Raw genomic sequence first — 20,813 nt, forward strand, 5'->3', positions numbered from 1 at the left:
ATTCTATTTATACAGCACATTTCATCCCACAGCAGCTTAATGTACCCCAAATGATCTTTAAATTATTCTTCTGCCCCCCACCCCACCCTCTCCACTCCTCAGTTTGTCAATAGATTTGTTAGCCTTGGTCTTTATCAGAGTATGGCATTAGCCACCTTGTGTGAACTCACCGAACCAAATTCTTATTGACTCAGCTGAAATGGCAAAGTATTGAATATTGAATCTCTTGAATCTTGTGTTATTAGTTCTGCTATTGTATTAAAATTATGACCTTTGTATTTCAGAAAATACTGACATTTTGCATGTCATATTATGCTTTAGTTTTCATGCTACCACATTGTTGACTACTAGATTTTGCACAACCTTCCTTGATAAATAACATTATATTCACAAAGTATATGTACATTTTTAGGGAAATGAAATGATGGCTGAGAGCATGTCTCCCAATATGTCTGTTTTTGGGGGGAAGAGTAGCCATTTATTGGCTGTCCAAAGAGTTTCATAAAACCTTAAACTGTAATTCTCAACCCACATAATCCTAGAGCGTGAATCCTAAAATCACTAAAAGTGGGCAACAACTTTCTCATGCAGGGTCTCTCTAAACATACATGATCGAAATCCAATGACACCTCCTTGTTGATCGTATAATTGAATCTGTATGACTAATAAGATTAGGAGAATCCCATTTCGAAATCAGGTGCCCCCCTCCCTTATTTAAGGAGAGGCTGAGTTAATGCAGTAGAGTCACTGCCGCGGGGGGCGACAGGCTTAACCATTCTGTCTGAGAACCAGGGGTGTTTAGGCAGGGCCGCGCAATTAATGATGACCCGCACTCATAAACACCCCCGTCTAAAAATGACTTAGTCAGAAGGTCTAGATCTATTCCTCAGTCTCTCTTCCAATTGTGCTTCCAGTGATTTAATTCTACATTTTCCACACCTGCCTCTTCAGCTGCACACCCCTCCATCACACATGTGCTCTCCTGCCTACCATTGAGACCACCCTCTGCTCCATCCAGCTCCCCCCCACACCCCTCCTCCTTCTCCACCAGGGACCGAGGAGGCTTTCAGCACTTGCTACGGCAGCTCGCAATGGACAGCACCACAAAGACTCAGTGATCCTTCGCATTGCCCGGACGCTTGACAGAAACCACAGCTGACAGGCAATCACGGTGTTCAGTAGGGACATCTAGAGAAAGTGGAAAGTGAGACAGGAAGGAAAGAAAGCGGAAGTGTTTTGTGGACTACCTCTTAAAAATAAATAAATCTGCCCAAACAGGCATTTTCTTTTAAATATCTCTTGTTGCTCTAAAGAAACAAACAAAAACAGCACAATGGAAGAAGACATGGATGAGGGGCAGACCCAGAAAGGTAAGAAAGTCTTTCTTTGCATGTTTGGGGTGATTTCCTTAACTAAATCTGACCTGGGTGTTTTGTCAGAGTGCCAGTGGTGCCTCTGCAGAGACGAATGCACAAATGTTAGCCTTTCCCTTTATGAATAGGGGAGCAGCTGTTTGTGGTAATTCCTTTGTCCATTGAGTGTCAGCACTCCACTGAGGAGTGCACGTCTATATGTGCTGTTTTGGTAGTCAGAGGGGTGTGAACCGCTACAGCGAGGGATGGACCGTCTTTGTTTGCTTGATACGGCTTTCATGCTTGTCGTGATGGCTGAGAGGGAAACACGAAGAGTGAAGAAGCAAACCGAGCTTCTACACTCATTAATCAATCAGCTTTCAGCTTCTCGCCTTTGTTTCCAAATACCAAGACGTTGTATTTTGCAGCAGTGTTTTGTGAAATTCAGTTTGGATTTGATGCAGGAGCTGTTTTTTTCTCCCCCGTTCGTTTAAGAGGGGCAGTGTTTGCTTTGTGCAAAGTGGAATTGCTATTTATACTTCAAACACACCCACACCCTCACCACCACCACCTTTTCTCTGCATGAATGATTCAGTGTACAGTTGGGAGCCACAAAAGCAAGAGATTCAGAGCATATATTTGGTTCCAAGTGGACTGCAGATTTTTTTAAAAAACCCCTTCCTTCTAAAGCTACCTCAAAATGATACATAAATGGAAAAACTGGCAGGATGCTGTTATGTTTTGTAGAACACACCTTTGTCTCTGCCTCTCCCTCTCAGATTTACTTCATGTGACAGGCATGGCTTCATATGTTTGTGTTTCTCTCCCCTCCCACCTCTCCCTCCCTGCAACCTCACAGGCACACACATGAGCTGAAACAGTTGCCATGGCAGTGGCCAAGTGTAGTCATTATCTATTCTCTCTTCACCCACTCCTGCTGATGACATTTCAGTAACACAGGAATAGTTCACTGTGTCTGAGAGAGTGGGAAGAAGAGAGAAGGAAAGAGCTACAGAGGCAGACTGACAGAAACTGAGTAGAAGACACAGTGAGGGGAAGAGGAATTTAATGCAGGAAAGAGGGAGTGAGAGCTTTGGGAGAAAATGGGAAACACAATCATCTTCAAAAGGGAGGGAGAAAGATGCTGGAATATATTAGTTATGCACATCCACTAGATATGAAGAGATTCTATTTTTTTCCCCTGTTGATTAAAGGGATTGACAACATTGCCGCAAGATCATTCACAAAGCTGCTGTTTCCATGACAATTTGTAATGTGTGGCATATGCACCGCCAACCATACAGATTTTGATCCAGTACTCCTTGGTCGCCATTACTAGGTGTGTACTCAGGCATTCCTGTTCAGAAAGCAAAATCTGTCAGCCTTGGCCACTAACACAAATGCTCACCCAACTGAAAGATGCAGCCATGCAAGCTGTGCATGTATTTCTCTATGCCATGTCCATTAATTTGGGCCAAGCTCAGGATTGTAAAGAGTAGGTGTGCACTCATAGACTGCAACCAATGTTAGCTGAAATTTGGCCCACTGGCAAACCCTTTCTTTAGAATATTTAAATTTTAAAATGTCCGAACGGATGGCTATAGATCTATTTTGTTGTTAAGGGAGTGAGTAGAGTGCTTACCCACGTCTTTGTCTATTTGGGTAATTTTTATATAATTCTGTAGTGTTACTTGTTTATTCCTCTTTGATGACAAGTGCAGTCAGCATCGGTCAGCACAAACCATTCTTGACATGCAAAAGAGAAATGTCAATTTGGGGGTTTTTTTGTTTGTTTTTTTGCAGATGACGTAATTGTTTTTCTGTCACTTGATAAACTTTGATGGTGAGAAAGGATGGTGACGAGATTAAAAGTCAACCAGGGGAAAGAGGTTCAGGACAAAGATCCATACAGAAAAAAAGATGTGCAGATGCTCATGGTATGCATGGCATATATAGCTAACGCTTGCTGTGTAGTACTGCTGTAAACATTCTTAATAATTCAAAAAGAGGTTGTTGGAAGGAGTAACTTACTGAAATGATTTCCTTCAAACTTTTTTTCTCGCAGCTCTTCAGTAGTTTAGTCTTTGACTTAACAGTTAAAATTTCAGACATTTTGGACTAGAAGGTGCACTTGGAGAGCATAGACATCCACCAAGGCCAAACGCCCGATCAGCAATGTTACCAAAAGTGAAAAATCATTTGTTTATCTGCCCCTTGATTTAGATCGGCTCCAAAATGTAATGGGTTCTTCCTTGGCCCATGTTTTACCCTTACAGCAAGTTTCACAAAAATTAGGCCAGTGGTTTTTCCATAATGCTGCTGACAAACAGGTAAACAAACCAACAAATGGAACTAAATGAAAACATAACCTCCTTGGCAGAGTTAATAAAATATATACTAGCATGGAGACAGTGCAAGCCTACAGAGATAAATGCGTAACATATGTTTAATTTATCTGAATGACAAAGGGAATAATATGCTAAAATAAACATCTGGAGAGTGGAATTTAAAACAATTCAAAGTTTGGTTAAGGTCAGCTAAAAGGCCTTGTTATAGCAGATGACATGGTAAGATGTATATATATGAAGCCATCAGTTCCTTGAAAAATATTTTCTCGAGCTCCACTTATACAAGAACACCAACACAAAAAGTACTTTGTGATGAGTAGTTTTGTAAAAATCTGTAAGTAATCAATCCCATGCGATTTAACTGGGTTTAGAATTTGATGTGTGCTTTCCCTGAGGGTGAAAAATGAGTGCTATCAGGAGATTTAAAGACAGGACCCCATTTATTACCAGGCTACAATCGGATCGTGACACAACATTTCAGCAGATTTATTGGTTGATAAACCATGACACATTGTAAAATAGATAGAACAAGGTAGCAGGGCTCACTGGTCACCTAACCATGTGGGACTTGGAAGCTGTCGGCTCCTTTTCCTCCAGACAGCAGATGATTGAAATGACTCCTCTGATGAAGCATGATGAACAATAAAGCCACCCTGTCAGGTTTTGTTCTATCTCACTTTGATTTCATGCCCATCATTCTGGAAATATCTGGTAATCGTCTATAAGTATTATTGCTCATTTTCAGGTGAGGTTTAACACCGAGCTCCACAATCACATAGATGATAAGCAGGCTGAAAAATCAGTGAAGGAAAATCAAACAAATAATACAACATATTGTCAGTAACAAACAATCTGTTGCTGTGATGCTCGCTCAACAAAAAATGCCATAGTCTATCAAAAATCAAGTCAGGGGTTGCGCTGAACATTCGAGCCAACATTGCACACAGAAAAGATTCTCTAAAACACAAGCTCTATAACAGTATTTCTGTCCTGTTGTGACAATTTTAAAAGCTTATTAATGTCACACAACATTGTTCACCTATAAGAGGGCCATTCTGCCTTTGACATTTATAGCTGTGCATTATATTTACTATCTATTATATATTTATGCCACTGTTGAGAGACAATTTAACAGAATTTTGTTGAATAAAATTGTAATCAATTTTACCAAAAACAAATTGCAAATATGTACTTCCAAGAGAAGAAAGGTGTAGGTGTCAATGAGTGCACTCACAGCACGCTAAAGCCCTTCTGTCTTCCTCTTCTGAGGCTGCAAATCTCAGATTATGAGTCAGATGCACCAGGTGGGCACTGCTCACTTCAGCTGCTAGCCAAATGTAGCAGTGCAAACTACCACAGGGGCCCATCAGCAACGGGCAACAAACAAACGCACCACGGTCGAAAAAGCAGCTTTCACTAATGTGCACACGGAGCTGAAATGATTGAAGTTCTACAGAAGAGTTCTAGAAATGAGCACAAGATAGGTAAATACTGTTTAAAATAAACCAAAAACATTCTGGAGGAAGTTCACACTGGTGTTGTTAATTGTCGCTGAATGGAAAAACTGAGGAAGGCACACCTGTTAGTGTTTCCTGAGCCAAGAATCTGCTCTGCAAGGCACCACTTGTCCTTCTGTTTGATCAGTTTGATAGGACTCCTAAGTTGGCAAGCTGTTACATGATGAGCATCTCATTGATATCTTTTTCTATTGTCAATCTAAATAAAACTCAGCAAAATGTGTCAAATAACATGGAAGGAACACAGCAGAAACAATGCACAAAGATGGGGTTGAAGTTGTTTGTGTTTTTGCTGTATTTTTTTATGGTTCACTGAGTGTCTTGCACTCGAAAAAAAACTCCCATAATAAATGTCAAATTTGCACTGAGGTTAAGGCACAGTGTATTCACTAGAGGCTGCTTTGAATATAGATGCTCTGATTAGAGTAATGGTTTGTTGGTATACAGGACTTCATTAAATCTTGCTATATTTATCTGAAGATATCTGAAGATACTTGTCTGAAGATATGATACACATTTATGAATGTATTCCATCATTTATAAGTAGAGGCATATCAAAGAGCTTTTGGTCTCTTAGTGGGGTTGGTCATCTTGGAACTGAAGAAACCCGGAAGAATTCAATTGGCACTCTCAAATCAGAGTTTGTGTCTCACGATGGCCTGAGCGCTTTTTGCCAAGGCTATACCACTGACATAATAGCTTCAACTCACATTACAGTATCAGTGCTCAGTGAGTCCTGGTCATGATACAGTACATAGCCCTTCTCCATCTCTCTCTCTCTCTCTCACTCACTCATTGTTCTGAAACCTAACCTGCCCTGGCTCAGAACAAGTCAACAGAGTTCCACCAATTGTTCCTATAAAATGTGTAGGAGCTATTTGTGGAGAACTTTTGAGGGTTTTCCTTTTGTTCTCACAGGAATAACTCCCTAGTATACATTTTAAGATACAGGATAACAGGTGTTCAAGACATTGTGATGCAATTTGACACCATTTGAAGCCTTACTTGGTCGTTGCAATGATGGTATACTAATATCATCACAGTGCAGCCATTCAAAATGACAGTGATTTTGCATATACATGCTTATGTTATATCTTATATGAGTGTGTTTCATGCAGGCTAAGACAATAAAAAGGTTTTTCAAAGATACAAAAACGTTCAACATATAGTTAAAGTGTAGTATAAATAAGTGAAGAAATTTCGATCAAGCTTAAATATATTGATGATTCAAATGAAGTGCGTTTTGGAAACAATAAATACAAATTGAACGCATCAAAATAGACTGCTCAGTATCATACTCAGGCAGTTATTATGCCGTATTGTTTGGGAGCTGTGGTTTTAATCCCTACACTCCTTTTTGGCTTCTTATAATGTAGGCGATCAAGACATTTAAGCTGATTTCACCCGGCTGCACGCTTAAAACGTACAAATTGAAAGTAAAAGAACAACCCTTGTCTCTTCCTCTGAGTTTCTGACATTTGCTCCTCAGTTCCTCGGCACAGACAAAAGACCCGTTCCCGCTCAGCAGTCACGCAGTCATGTTCAGACTCTTTCATCCCTCCGTGAAAAAGAAAAGAGAGGAAATCAGTTGCAGAGCTTTTGGACCTGGCCTGCAACGTCCTCTTTGCCCAGAGGGGTTATCTGTGTAATGTGTCTCAGTCACTATTGTCCCACTGAATTTGTTGACATACAGTAAGTGGGTCATGGCTCTGAAGTACCCGGTCTATTCTCAGATTTTGCACTGCGGTTGACATGGCAACCATACTGGTTGATTAAACATGCGCAGAGGAGATGGGGGCGTGCGGGAGCTGAAAAAAAACCTGCTCGCTTCAGGGGAAGGGGGGCTGCGCATTAAATATAGGAAAGCAACGAGACATGTATTCACCCATTACTCTCAGACTGACACAGACACACCATCCCCCCACTGAGATCTCGCTCTTTCCCTGTCTCTCTTTTTCTTTCCCTGTCTCTCTCTCTCTCTAGGACCAGGCTCACTGCCACCCCACCCCCATACAAAACTCCTCTGGTAACAAGGAACTAATAACTGCTAGTTGAATGCGCAAAAATGGAGTCAGATTAGATACACTACAACTACAACTAAAGTCAACATGCACCAGACATAAATTTAGATTATCAGTTTCTTTTTCTGTCACCCCCTTTATTTAATTTTGTTCATTTCCTCCTCTAACGCAGCATCTTATTAATTTTCTCTGTGGCTGTAAAGTAAACCCTTTATTCTTCAAAAAGAAAAGAGCCATTATAATTAGGGATGCACCAACAAAAACTTACAATCAGCACGGCCCAATGACATGTTTAAAAAGCAAATATTACTTTGAACTCATATTGCCAGTTTGAAAATTACATTCTGACAGTTTATCCCAGTGCAGACATCTTTTATCTGCAATCCTGGGAGTGCAGGTGTTTACAGCACATATAATATACTGATGTATAACCGTGCCTGTCCGCTTCACTCTTTGTCTGCCCATCTCTCATCTTGATTGCTGGGTCAGAAATAAATTATTAATGGGATGATTAAGGGTTCAGTAAATTACAGGCCTAAACGTTGTTATCATAGGACTATGAAATACTCGGCCTGAAGAAAAGACAGAATGAGTCAACTTCACTGAACATGATATAATGGATAAAGAAACCAAAGGCCATATTTCACAAGTGCAATTATGCACTGTAGAAAGAAATTCTAGGTGATTGAAATAACATATAATATTAGATTTATTTTAGGTAATTATGGTGTTTCAGTCCAAGTATGCTTAAATAAACGCTTCTCTTCTAGAAGACAAATAAATATATATATATATATATATATATACATATAAAAAATTGACTAGGTACTAAGTAGATTTGACAGTTTTATGTACTGTGCACTATATGAGACCTGCTCTGAGCTGGTAAAAAACACATCAAATACAAATTTAAACATAAGGCAGCTGACAAACTTTAGTCAAGTGAGGAAAAATTGAGAAATATTGGAAAAATCTATATGAACAAACATTATCTAACTCATTAGCACCTTAAAGAGGACAGCATATCCTTCGTTAATTAACTCCAACTGTTTCCCGGATGTTAGAGTCATGTTTTCCTTGAAGGACGTCATATAGCTCTAAGCATTATTCAAAGATAACCTCATCCCTCATGTGAATGTTGTGTGGGTCAGTGAGAGTGTCTGTTTGTGTGTGTGTGTGTGTGTGTGTGTGTGTGTCCCTTTTGCCTGTCGGATATGACACTGACAGATGGAGGAGAAGTAGGAGGTGGGAGGGGCCTTGGGAGGGGGTCATCCTTTCTCTTTGTATTAGGGAGATGCCTTCTGTTGATTGGACCTCGGTGTTTGGGGTCACGTAGGCTTCACTTTTTTTTTTTCTTTTGAAACAGAGGCTTTTTTGTTTGGAGGATAAAATATCCAAAATCCCACCGTCTACTGAAACCCTGTCTCTTTGTTCAAAATTCATTAGACTAATCCTTGTGTTGCCAGATTTTCAATTTTGGCAAGTGTTATTTATTTGATTAACACTCAGAGAGAAGAATATCCTTAGTTGTTCCGTCCCAGTTAGAGACACACAGGACACTAAAAGCAATTAAACTGGAGTGTTACTTCGAAATAATTATCCATTTTTTAAAGATGTGTAATCTTATAGACCTTAAATGCTTTTAGAATAGCCTCTAGACTGTAATAAGTAAAAAATAGATACAAAAAAATGAAGCAATTCAATGACCCATTTGCCCATTCTGTTATGAAAACAATGATGTACAATATCCAAAATACCTTTATAGCTCCATAGCCTCCACCTTGACCAATACCAGTCAAGAGAACAAATAAGATTCTTCATTATTGCCTCTACTAGTCCATTTAAATATCCTTAGTGAAAGTCAATTAGTCTTAATTCCCACTTTCGCCCGCTGTCGGTCTGTACTTCAAAAGACAAGCAGTACTACACCTGTGAGCGAGATCAATTCAAATACTTGCAACTCCTCATCAAGCAGTGGATCTTTTATTTGCATCGCAGGTAATGTTGGGCTAAGCAGAAAGCATGAATAATGAATGTGAGAGGCTTGTGCTCTGCTGCACAGTGCCGCTTCTAAATTATGGATCAAGCATCCAGTAGCTCTCCGAGTCAGCTCGCACCACCACTTGCCATTTTTCAACTAGCGCAATCTGCAGTCAGTTAAGATCAATAAAGAGTTACAGGGAGGAAATGAGAGGATGTGCTGGTATGAGAGGAAGTCTGGTCTAAGGCAGCGAAGACACGTATCAGCTAATCAAACACTGGAACCCAACAGTCGGACAGCAATCATGTGATAGCTGATCATTTAAATCTCAACGCCAAAGTATCTGGTAAACACGCTAGAATGAAAGATTAAAAACAGAAGATGAAACTGTAGCCTTGACTGAAAGTTGCACTCAAGCCTTTTTTTTTTTGTTCTGCTAGACCATGATGCAATATATATTCCTCTGTTGTAATTTTAACCCATCATTTAATTTGCCCTTCTCTAATACACCTCTCTTTATGGGATCAGAGGGTTTTCCCCCCACAAAATTGAAAGCAGACAATCAATAAAACATCACTCCAGTTACATCCACTCACTAATGCTCCCCTCCTACCCTGTAACTTCATCTTCAACTGTTTCCATGGAAACAACACTTCCTTTTAGTCACGTCAAGAGACGACTTATTTAGCTGCTTGCAAACTATTCCAATGCAAACCAAGCAGCCAGGTCTGTAACGACCCCGCCTATTGATTTGATTGTTGTAACATCAGGAAAAAGTTTAACATATTTCAAACGAAGTACAACAAGATGCCAGCCCAGGCTGATTTAATCTGTCTGTAAAAATGTAAATAATGCAGAGGTAACAAACCTTGATTGAGGCCGCGACATAAATCATTTATATTACTGCTCATCTCCCTGCAAGTAGAGTGCTGGCTCTGAACATCTACAGCACCAAATTTAACCAGCGTGTCTCAAAGGTGGGGAGAAGAAAAACGACTAGAATTTTATAAGTTAAAACAGCTTGCTCACCATGCAAGGTTGTAGCAACTACATCAACTACAAGTGAATTATGTAAGACATTCTTACAACTTATTTCAGCTAACAAAAAGTCTACTTTAAGAATAAATAGTACTTTAACATGCATATTATTGTGCACGTAAATGTAGGCAATGAGGCAAAAAAAACTATCTAGAGCAATCAATCCTCTACATAGCTATGCATCTGTTTTACTCAGTATTTATAAGACTGGACATTTTGATCTTTAACACAGACTTAAACAGGCACACTGACCCAGAGCGTGAAGGGTGAATGTGACTGCTCTCTCTCATCTTGTCATGACACCATCGCATCAATAAATCCTGTCATTGCCGGCTTCCGGAAACGATAAGGTAACTCAAGATAATGAGTCTGAAGGAAGGCTTGGTGACAGAATCAGTTTCAGTCTCTGATGTATTGAAGAAATGGTTATGGTACTGTGCCATCCATTTCTGGCTACAGTTATTTAATGGAACATGTTTATTTTTTTATTTCCATGCATACTGTAAGTGTCCAGATATAGACTCACTCACTCAAATCTCAGGCTTTTGTAGTGGTATAACAATCTATGTAATCTAAAATATGAGTTTAATCAACTGCAGTTTCAATGGACCTGGATGCATCTAAGAGAAGATAGATACTAACACACCTTCCTAACAGACTGCTGAAAAATAACACTTGCAAACAATTTACACAAATCAACTTCTGATTAAAAGCAACAAATTCATAATGCTTTTATGGTAGCAGGTCAAAAATGATTCTAGGAGACAAACAAACAAATTTGGGAACAAGGTAAATTGAAGGAAATCAACATTAATGACAAAATAACGATGCAAAATTTTTTTTTGACATGATTTATCTCAGCAGAGGGATTGATATTTTAGCTTTTTCCTCATGACTACGAGAAAAATACTATCTATTGTACTTAAGTTGTAGGATTTGAGATGTTATTGCCACAAGAGTGCACCAGTTTTGCAGACTGACAGGGAGTCATAGCCATTTTAACCTACTGCAGGTTGACAGAGTCACAGGATTTAAGGTGTGAATTGGTGTGAAAAGCACCTGGGAGTGGATGTCAGATGGCACCGTCGGTACCTGATAGTCCAAAAGGCATCAGAGGTGAGGTGTCTGCTGAATTTGATGTCCCTTGCCAGGTAATGTCCCATTCCCCTGGGCTGGGGAAGATAGGGAAATGCCAAGGCAGTGATACAGGGATTTTCTAAACAGCAACCCAGCTCTGTTCCTTTAACTTAAAACCTACCTATCCGGACATACTATACTTCCTGTTTAAACCTACAACTTAATAATTAGGCATATTTCCAACTTTGCAAAACTGAGCCCAGAAAGCATCCACAGAGACTAAAAACGGGGTATAGAACCAAGTCCAACAGACACTGACTCATAACAGTTTCAAATGAGGTTTATATACGTGTGAAGAACTGCTGAGGTAATTGGAAAAATAGAATTGATATGCTCAGAAAACCTTCCCTTGGACAAAAGAGGTTAAAATAAAGTGGGGAGGCAGAATCGACATTTTACAGTCCAGTACTGGATTACATCAGCAAGGATGCAGATAATCTAGGCAAGCCTGGGCGAGGGTCGGAGCTGCACCAAGCGTCTGAGCGCTCTGCACAGCCCAGCAGGCGGACCAGCTACTTGGTATTCCGCTCAGGTTTGGATCAGAGTCAGAAGCAGAGAGTTTGAGGAGGAGGAAGAGGAGGAGGGGGAGGAGGAGGAGGAGGAGGAGGGATATTTGCCCAGGCTCCTGCTTTGTAACGCAGGTGAAGACAGCGAGATAACCATAAAAGAGATGGTGCTAAAAACATCCTTGATGAAAGATCCTGAAATATTTTATCATCTCTCCAACTGACGATGAAAAATTGAGTGTGCTGTGATGGAGTCTCTGTTCTGAACAGGGACATCCGTGTGAATGCAGATGAAATAAATCGCGGGCCATGATAGTGATGTAACTTATCAAGAGGAATTTTCCGTTTCTGTGAACATGGAATCACGTTTGAGCATTTCACGTGCGTGTAATGATTTGGACTTCAGATGGTTATGAATATTTAGGAGGAAGCTCTCCATTGTAATGCAGCTTTAAATGAAGAGGTACAAATTGATTTGGAATGAGCTGAGCTTTGTGGAAAATGTCACAGTGTAGTTAATATTGTGCAATGCACTACAAGACCTTATAAAGCCTGGTTTTTGTTCTGTGGGAATGAACCCTCTCTTGTTGTTACTTTGAGAAATGGCGAACTCGCTACACCAAAAACACATGCGCACTAATACACAAGCACAACAGAGAGACTCATAAATCTGAGCAATTCATACAGACACATTCGCGTGCACAAGTATTTACAGACTCAGATTCTCTGTGAGCAATCTGTGTGACGGGAGATTGAAGTTGGAGCCGAGCAGTGATTAGTCACCTTAAGAGCCCTAGGGGACAGGAAGCAGGGTATAGAAGTACAGGGTTAAAGGTCAAGATCACTATGTAAAGCTCAGGCTGAGATTTTAGTGCTGAATAAAATGTCAGCATCCTCTGTAGGAATGAACAAATGAATATGCTGCCCAAACCCAAGAATAAAGGGAAAATGTGACGCGAGATCATTGCATAGATACAGTGGAAGGGGCCATTTAATGTCTTTCTCCATTTTGTGCCTTTCCATTCTGTAGTCCAGCTGTCAAGTTGTTTTATTTTGTTCATTCATGCATGCAGGACTGTCCCCCAACTGTGGTCTGAATGTTTGAGATTCTCAAAAAGTAAATGGCAAAACAGTGTTCTAGCCCATTGGCAAAGTTTTGTTGAATTATTCAAATATTTAGCAACATAGTAAGAATCCTGTCTTACTTTGTGTCACAGCACACCACACTTGAATATCCAGCCATCCTGGATTCTTTCAGGTTTTACTGTCCTTTTCTGTCTTTGATGGCTAATAGCGATTTTCTTTTTGTCTTTAGGATGCCTTGAATGCTGCATCAAATGCCTGGGTGGAATCCCATACCCATCCCTTATAGCCACCATCTTGCTGTATGCGGGCGTGGCTCTGTTCTGCGGCTGCGGACATGAGGCCCTGTCTGGCACCGTCACCATCCTCCAGAACTACTTCGAGGTGGTGCGGAGCCCTGTTGATGCACTGGACGTCTTCACCATGTGAGTAGAAAAGATCACACTGGATTTTGGAAAATTATTGACCCTAAAGAATTGGTGATTTGCATACCCACAGGGGGCAAAAAAATATGAATATATGCTTTTTTTACACACCCTACACTACATTTTCCACCCTGCACCAGATCTCTCAATGAAAACTTGAAGAACAGAATGTGACATTATGCTGTTGTGGATGTTTTCATTGGTTTTCTATTCATTCTCCAGGATTGACATCATCAAATATGTGATCTACGGCATTGCTTCGGCTTTCTTCGTGTACGGTATTCTGCTGATGGTGGAGGGCTTCTTCACCAGTGGAGCCATTAAAGACCTGTATGGAGACTTCAAGATCACCACCTGCGGACGCTGCGTCAGCGCCTGGGTAGGACTAACATTTCTGTGCATATAAATTACATTTTTATTGAGGTATATTCTCTGTATTTTGCTATTATAATAATATCTACTACTGTATATGAGCTGCCATTGCTGCTGCACTTTCAGAGGAATCACAAGACAATCAAACATTCAAAATGTCAGGTCATTTCCCAGGGAGCTCCCCTCAAAGGTTGTGTAGGTGAAAGTCTTTTTTAGCCACGGTAGTAATCATTGCCTAAATATCAGGCAGCAAAACATACTGTCATGCTTCTGTGCACTAAATGATTTGTCGATTTGCATGTAGATTATCTTGAACAAGAAATTCCTAATGCCATATTGTATTCACTGCTCTCAAATTGCATTGAAAACATCTATCAAAATTATGTTATTATTCTGCCATAACAATAAAAAATTAGGAGCGATCTCATACGAAGCATTTCAGAGAGCCTGCAGCAAGCCTAACAAGATTATCTCTGGGATATAATTGCTTCGCAAATCTGAAGCTCCACAGGGAGGCAAGGGAAATGAGCTATGCTGTGGTATTTGTGGTCATTGGGGTCATTAAGTTTGTATGTACTAATCTTGTGCCCATGAAAATGTCCAAACCAAAATAAGACTGGTGGGCAGAATTGAAGTGGTGGCTTGGGAACACCTTGTGATTTGTATCCTTCAAGACCACCGTGTCCTTCAATAATGCCCTGGAACAAAACACACACTCATTCTACAGCTGTAGTAGCAGTAGTAGTAGTAGTAGTAGTAGTAGTAGTGAATAAAGAGTCACATCATGCTTGTGTTCATCAGCACAGTACCTAAGTGTGATCTGTGTTCCTGTTGCTTTTGCAGTTCATCATGCTGACCTACATCTTCATGCTGGCTTGGCTTGGAGTGACTGCTTTCACCTCCCTCCCAGTCTTTATTTATTTCAACATCTGGAATATTTGCCAAAATGCTACTGTGCTGGAGGGGGCCACACTCTGCCTGGACCCACGCCAGTATGGTAAGGACGGATATTCTGCCTCCATTTCTTCACCCATCCACTGTTCTCTATTCCTCAGATCTCTACTGCTGAACACCTTTCTCATCTATGTCGTACTGTCTAAATTGCTGCTATTATCTAAGCTTCTTGAAAAAGCTCGTCCTTTCCAAAATCATCTAGCAGACTATAAAGTTTATTTGACAAGTCTGTAGTTTGCTTGATGGAGAGCAAAATTACATTTTGACATATAACATAGCACATATTACTGCTTAAGTATCTCACAATATATCATGAGCTTTACACTTAAATTGTTTTAATGTTTTGGGTTTTTTTTTTTACATATAAGGAAACTAAATATGCCATTTTTGAGATTACATGTATGACACAATTTGAAGGAGCTGTTTCCTATTTTTATGGTTATAATATATTGCATCCACTGTTCCTCTTTAAATCACTATCTTGAAAGCTGTAATGATCTAGAATAATGTTATGTTAAGCTGGGATAAAGGTCCATTATATCAGTAGCTTATATGGCCGCCTCATTATTTTTAATTAGTGCCACATCTTTCAGTCCATTAGCCACCGGCGGCCACTTATACCGTCTTTGTGTCAACAGCCATTTCAGCTGCCACCATCATTATATAGGCCTATGTTCTGTCTGTGTGTATGACATTGTGTACATTAAGCTTGTATTAAGATGGGTTAATTGCACATATGAACCCTTTCCGAATTTTTGCACTCTGTTGTTGTCTGTTCTTTGTCTACATTTTGTAGCAGACTAGTTTCCATACATGCATTATTTATTCATTTCAGGTATTGTGCCAATTGCTGACGCAAAAACAGTGTGTGCTGGATCGGAGAAATTCTACAAGATGTGTGAATCTAATGAGGTAAGGTCAAAGTAATATCAACCTATGCTATTAATTACTGTATATTACGTTAACTCATTATTTTGCCAAAGCTGATATTTTTTCAAGGCGAGGAAAATCACATATATGTTAGAGGATTATGATGATGACTAGGAACAGCTTGCCAGTTTGAATGCCAACAACAGTTAGACAGTTGGAACCACTGACTGTATATAATGATGGACAACATGTTTTCCTTTTTCCCTCTGAACAAAAATAAAGCCCAAATATCCCAAATACAAGAGCTGCACGAGGCTGTACATCAGCTGGCTGGTGATCAGCTGGTTGAGCTGCAATATCAAGGTCCCGCCAATACACCCACCGACCAATCACGAGTCAATCACAGCTGTCAGTCATGATGTAACACCTGTTTTATAGCATCAAATAACGCTTCAAAACTAAACATATTAGAAAAAACTGTTAAATATACACTAGTCTAATAATAACTAAACTACATATTTGGGGAATATTTATTTGACTTTTTTTGTTCTGCTAACATGAAGGGACAGGGTTTATGATCGATAAAGATGTTTTGGCTTCACATTTGGGGTGCCGTCATGTCGTCCATCATTATATAAAGTCCATGGTTGAAACAGTAATTCAAAAGATCTCAGGTTGCTCATCACCACTAGCCACAATCACACATCAAACACACACCACAAAAATACTGCCTCGGTTCCCTTGAACTCAGCTGCTCTGAAGGAGCTGCTCAGAGGCTGATAGTACAAACATTAGATGCACAAGAGAGCTGTAAATTATCTGTTGCCTTGTCAGCTTACAGCGTGATGGAACATGCTGTGGTTATGAACAGTAACACATACATTACTCCTCTGAATACAGTGAACAATCTGAGTAACACCATGTGAACAGAATCTACATAGACTGCAAAAAAAAACAACAACTGCTGACTGGGAACATTTCTTACATTCAAAATTAAAAAGGCACCCTAAAGCAGAGTATTTTACACCACACTGAAGAACAGTAAGCAGACCAATGAACCAGTATTACATTTTCAATATTTCACAAATACTGAATGATAATGTTGAGCCATAAATTGGCATTATTATTAGACCACCCTTGTTTCTTCAATTGCTTGTTCATTTTAATGCCTGGTCAACTAAAGGTACATTTCTTTGGACAAATATAAGGATAACAAAAAAAATAGCTCATAAGAGTTTAATTTAAGAGCTGGTATGTAGCCATTTCCCATGGTTTTCTTGATAATGATTTTGGTTATTGTCAAGAAAACCATGGAAAATGGTTAGATATCAGCTGAACAAGAAATTGAAGAAAAAAGTGGTCTAATATATTTTTCCATGACTGTAGGACTGTTCATAAACATGTGTTTGTGGATGTGAAATGGAATAAACTGAATGCTTTCAAGTGCATTTTTCAGCAGGGTTTTCGTTGGCAGAGACGTACACTAATGCTTGAGGAGTAATGTGTGCTGTGATTTGTTTTTGCTACAGCTGGACATGACATTCCACCTGTTCATCTGCGCCCTTGCTGGAGCAGGAGCTGCTGTGATTGCTATGGTGAGTCTCTCAAGGGATGTAAAAATTAAAACATAACTCAAAACATCAGTAAAGGTCTTTAAAATGATCACATTTCTGTGTTATTTATATTTAAATGTGGATGCCACAGATTGCACTATATATATTTTAAACAAATGCAATGGCTCATATTCTTCTTTGCGATTAGTATTTTCTGCAGTGGTAGGAGTAACTGTTTTGGCAATCTTGGGGGAATACTGTAGCCGGGGAAATGGCTCTGTTTTGTTGTGGCTGGCCCATGTTGTGTTTGCCTGGGAGAGAATAGCTGTAGATGGGAGAGAAGGCATTTTGGCGCAGTGAAAAAGACAGGGTTTGTCTCCCTCCCTCTTTCGGAGGCGCTAGGCATGTCATGCCGTTGTCATGGAAACAGGGAGAAGAAAGGCTCTGAGATTGTTGCAAACATCACTCAGTAATTTGTGAGGAGCCATTTTCTGAGAAACAGTGTTTGCTATTCAGGGATGATGATGCACATTGTGGCAGGATTCTTTCCGTTATAATTTCTTTTTTTACCCAAGCTAACGGCAGACAAAATTAATCACTGATGCATCCCTATAATGAGCTGCCCTAAAAAAAACAGCTTCAAAGCCAAAAACACAATCAGTGCTGCAGAAAAAAAAAAAATCAGTGTTTGAATCTCCGACATCTAATTGGGTCTTTCTGCATATCAGAAATAAAGAGCAGTACGGCTGTGAAACTGTCATTCCCTGTGAAAAGAGAAGCTGTGTTACAACCTCAGTCATTAAAGCACAATATATTCATTATAGCCTTAGCTGCCATGGCAACGCAAGTCTGAGACAGCATTAGGCATTATGCTGCCACCTGCTGGATAGGAAATGTCCTACTTAATTTAAAGGATCTGTCTACTAAAACTAGCTTTGCAAAGTCTATTGATTGCATTTCAAACTAACATTTAATTCTAAGTTGTTAACTTGCATCTCAAAGATAGTGGACCTGAGAAATGAATAAAAATCCACATTATATTCTAATAAAATGCGATGGAATATGACTCATTCCATACAAAGCTATTTTGTATTTTACTCAAAAAGTGTCAATAGTTTCACAATTAAAACTGACTAAACAAATGTGAACACAAATCAGTTTCTGAAAAATCACAAGATCTGCCTTCTTTGGATTTATTTTGGTGTCACGCTTCATAATTTCCCACATCTCACAGATCCACTACTTGATGGTGCTGTCTGCCAACTGGGCCTACGTGAAGGACGCCTGCCGGATGCAGAAGTACGAGGACATCAAGTCAAAGGAGGAGCAGGAGCTTCACGACATCCACTCCACTCGCTCCAAGGAGCGTCTCAACGCCTACACATAAAGACCAGCGTGAGGCCTGGCCCTGCCAATCCGGCCTCTCTCCCTCTTTCTCTCTTCTGTCTTTCTATCTGTCTCTCTCTACCATCCCCTCCCGAGGGGGGGCGGATGGCGCCTAGGGCCCTCGCCACCGCTGATGTCACTGGTGCGTCATATGACAATGTGGTCTGGGGGGGACGTCACACAAACCTCCTCAGTCACAACAGCATTTCAGATGAAAAAAAAGCCCCTTTACCTCTCTCATGGATGGTGTTATAATTATTATTATTATGGCAGTTATATTATTCTTGATACAAGTTGTTCAGTGCTGGTAGTAGTTTTAGTGTAATTTGTAGAATCAGAAGTAGCAGTAGTATTTTTTTTTTTTTTACTTTGAATAATTTGCGTATAGTTGTTTTATTTTTCTTATTTTTTTATTTGATGCTAAGTGTCATTTTGCTCTCATGCATAATTTATTTTTGCTGATTTCCGAGGGGGTCAATAGGGGCTTAAAAGGGTTTTCAAGCACATTTCTCGTGTCGTGTGTATGGAGATTTCATGTTCAAAAAACGATGTACTGTATGTAACGGGTGGTTAGTTTTGAAAATATTTTAAATATCACAACACAACCATGAAGCATCATGAGCCTTTGTCATACCAGTGTTCCCAGGGATTAAAAAACACTTTCACACGAAAGTTATTCAATCTGTTTTTCTATTAGAGGTTATACGACATAGCAAGACAACACAATAATAAATACCAAATCATTAGCGTAAAACAAATATTTGCTAGATGTGCCAAGCCTGTTAAACAGGAAATAATGACTTTACTAGATATCAAAGACATGAAAAGTCAATTAAAGATAAATCATGGGTAATTTTATGATAATCTTGCCAATTAAATGTATTTTAGGACTGTGAATGATTCCATTGTCTTTGAATCACGAGCCACAAAAGCACATGCAAACATACTTTCATAACCCCTTTTTTTAATTTCTTAAAAGTGGAAGTTTATAAATACAATCTCCTGTTTTTGCAGAACTCTGCACTGTATATACTTATGTATCAAAGCATACCTATATGTTAAGCACTGACATTTAAGGACAATTCATGTGAGAATAAGAAGAGGTCACTGTGGATAACTCCACTCTGCATTTATCTGTCCTAACCGAAAAGAAACCCTGACAGTTGTTGGTGTAATGGCACTCCTTGGTGAATTATCAGATGTGAGAAAAGTGTGTGTGTCACAGTAATTTTGTTCATGACAGTAACTGTATTGCTTACACATCCTGATGCCATACCACTACTTAGGTGGCCTGTCAGTTCATTGCCTGGCAAAATTTGTTTTTGTCAGTGTTCCTACAAGCTAGTTTCATGCACTTATTTGACCATTTCTGTGCTCTCTCTAGATGTAAGCGCATTGGTGTTCAACTCAAAGTTGGATAACTGTACTGTTAGTAAAGACTGTGAATTTAGATGTTTTTCGTGGCATGGACATGCATTAATATAGTCTTATTGACTCAAAAGTTACTTTATTTCACTTCTTTATTTTTACACTTTTGACTGTCTTGCTGGATCAACCCTTTGTTTATATGTGCAGTACTAAACCTCCCACGCTTACCGCGTTATGCTACTGATATTAGAGACTGTAGTCTTTGAGTTGTGTCTATTTAGTTTGTGATGAGCTCTCAACCATGTCTTAAAACTAATACTTGTACCAACATTGCTTACTCTGTAATGATCTGAAAAAAATGCTTTCAGCTTTCTCCTCGTATTAGTCTTTTGTACTTTCACTACGAATGCTTAGTAGCAGGCTTTAAATTGAATATGTTTTGTACATTCATGTGCCAACAGCTTGAAGTGGCTTATTTGACCTGTATGATCAAATTTGCTTGCATTATTAAAATTCACTTGTGTACTTGTTAATAAATACTTTTTGTGTCTTGTGTCCATTTTGTTTTGATCTTTAGATTAGTCATCCTGATTTGTAATAGCTCCTCGATGAGCAAATACATCTGTGATATTAACTGTCAGGTGAGTCATGAAATATTGTCAGCAAGGATTAGGTTTGTCAATAAGGGCTGATTGCTATTTTTAAGAGAAGACAATTATGGAAAATGATGATTATCACAAGGAAATGTATGCAGTAACAATGTTATACCACTAGATGTCTCACTTTTGACTTAGTCATTGCAAATGAAGAGTTTGAAGACAAAAATTAAGACTTAAAGTAACAAATATGTAAGATTAAGAAGCACTTTCCATCACTTTTGTATTATTTGTATTAATACAGAA

The 20,813-nt window shown here is 39.4% G+C and overlaps 1 protein-coding gene across 1 annotated transcript; it reads left to right on the plus strand.

Annotated features, from left to right (window-relative positions):
* Positions 1–1,075: 1,075 nt before the first annotated feature.
* gpm6aa (glycoprotein M6Aa) lies at positions 1,076–20,450 on the plus strand. The gene is made up of 7 exons (XM_059346975.1): positions 1,076–1,370; positions 13,216–13,408; positions 13,631–13,787; positions 14,624–14,777; positions 15,570–15,646; positions 17,134–17,199; positions 18,392–20,450. The coding sequence occupies exons 1-7, from the start codon at positions 1,334–1,336 to the stop codon at positions 18,542–18,544; spliced, it is 837 nt and encodes a 278-aa protein (XP_059202958.1). The 5' UTR covers positions 1,076–1,333; the 3' UTR covers positions 18,545–20,450.
* Positions 20,451–20,813: the final 363 nt, after the last annotated feature.

This window comes from Centropristis striata, chromosome 12 (genome assembly GCF_030273125.1).
Source record: "Centropristis striata isolate RG_2023a ecotype Rhode Island chromosome 12, C.striata_1.0, whole genome shotgun sequence".
Taxonomy (NCBI): domain Eukaryota; kingdom Metazoa; phylum Chordata; class Actinopteri; order Perciformes; family Serranidae; genus Centropristis; species Centropristis striata.

Coding starts and splice junctions, on each gene's coding strand:
- gpm6aa (XM_059346975.1), top strand. CDS start 1,334: ATGGAAGAAGACATGGATGAGGGGCAGACCCAGAAAG. Junction 13,409..13,630: donor GCACTGGACGTCTTCACCAT/GTGAGTAGAAAA, acceptor TTCATTCTCCAG/GATTGACATCATCAAATATG. Junction 17,200..18,391: donor GAGCTGCTGTGATTGCTATG/GTGAGTCTCTCA, acceptor CACATCTCACAG/ATCCACTACTTGATGGTGCT.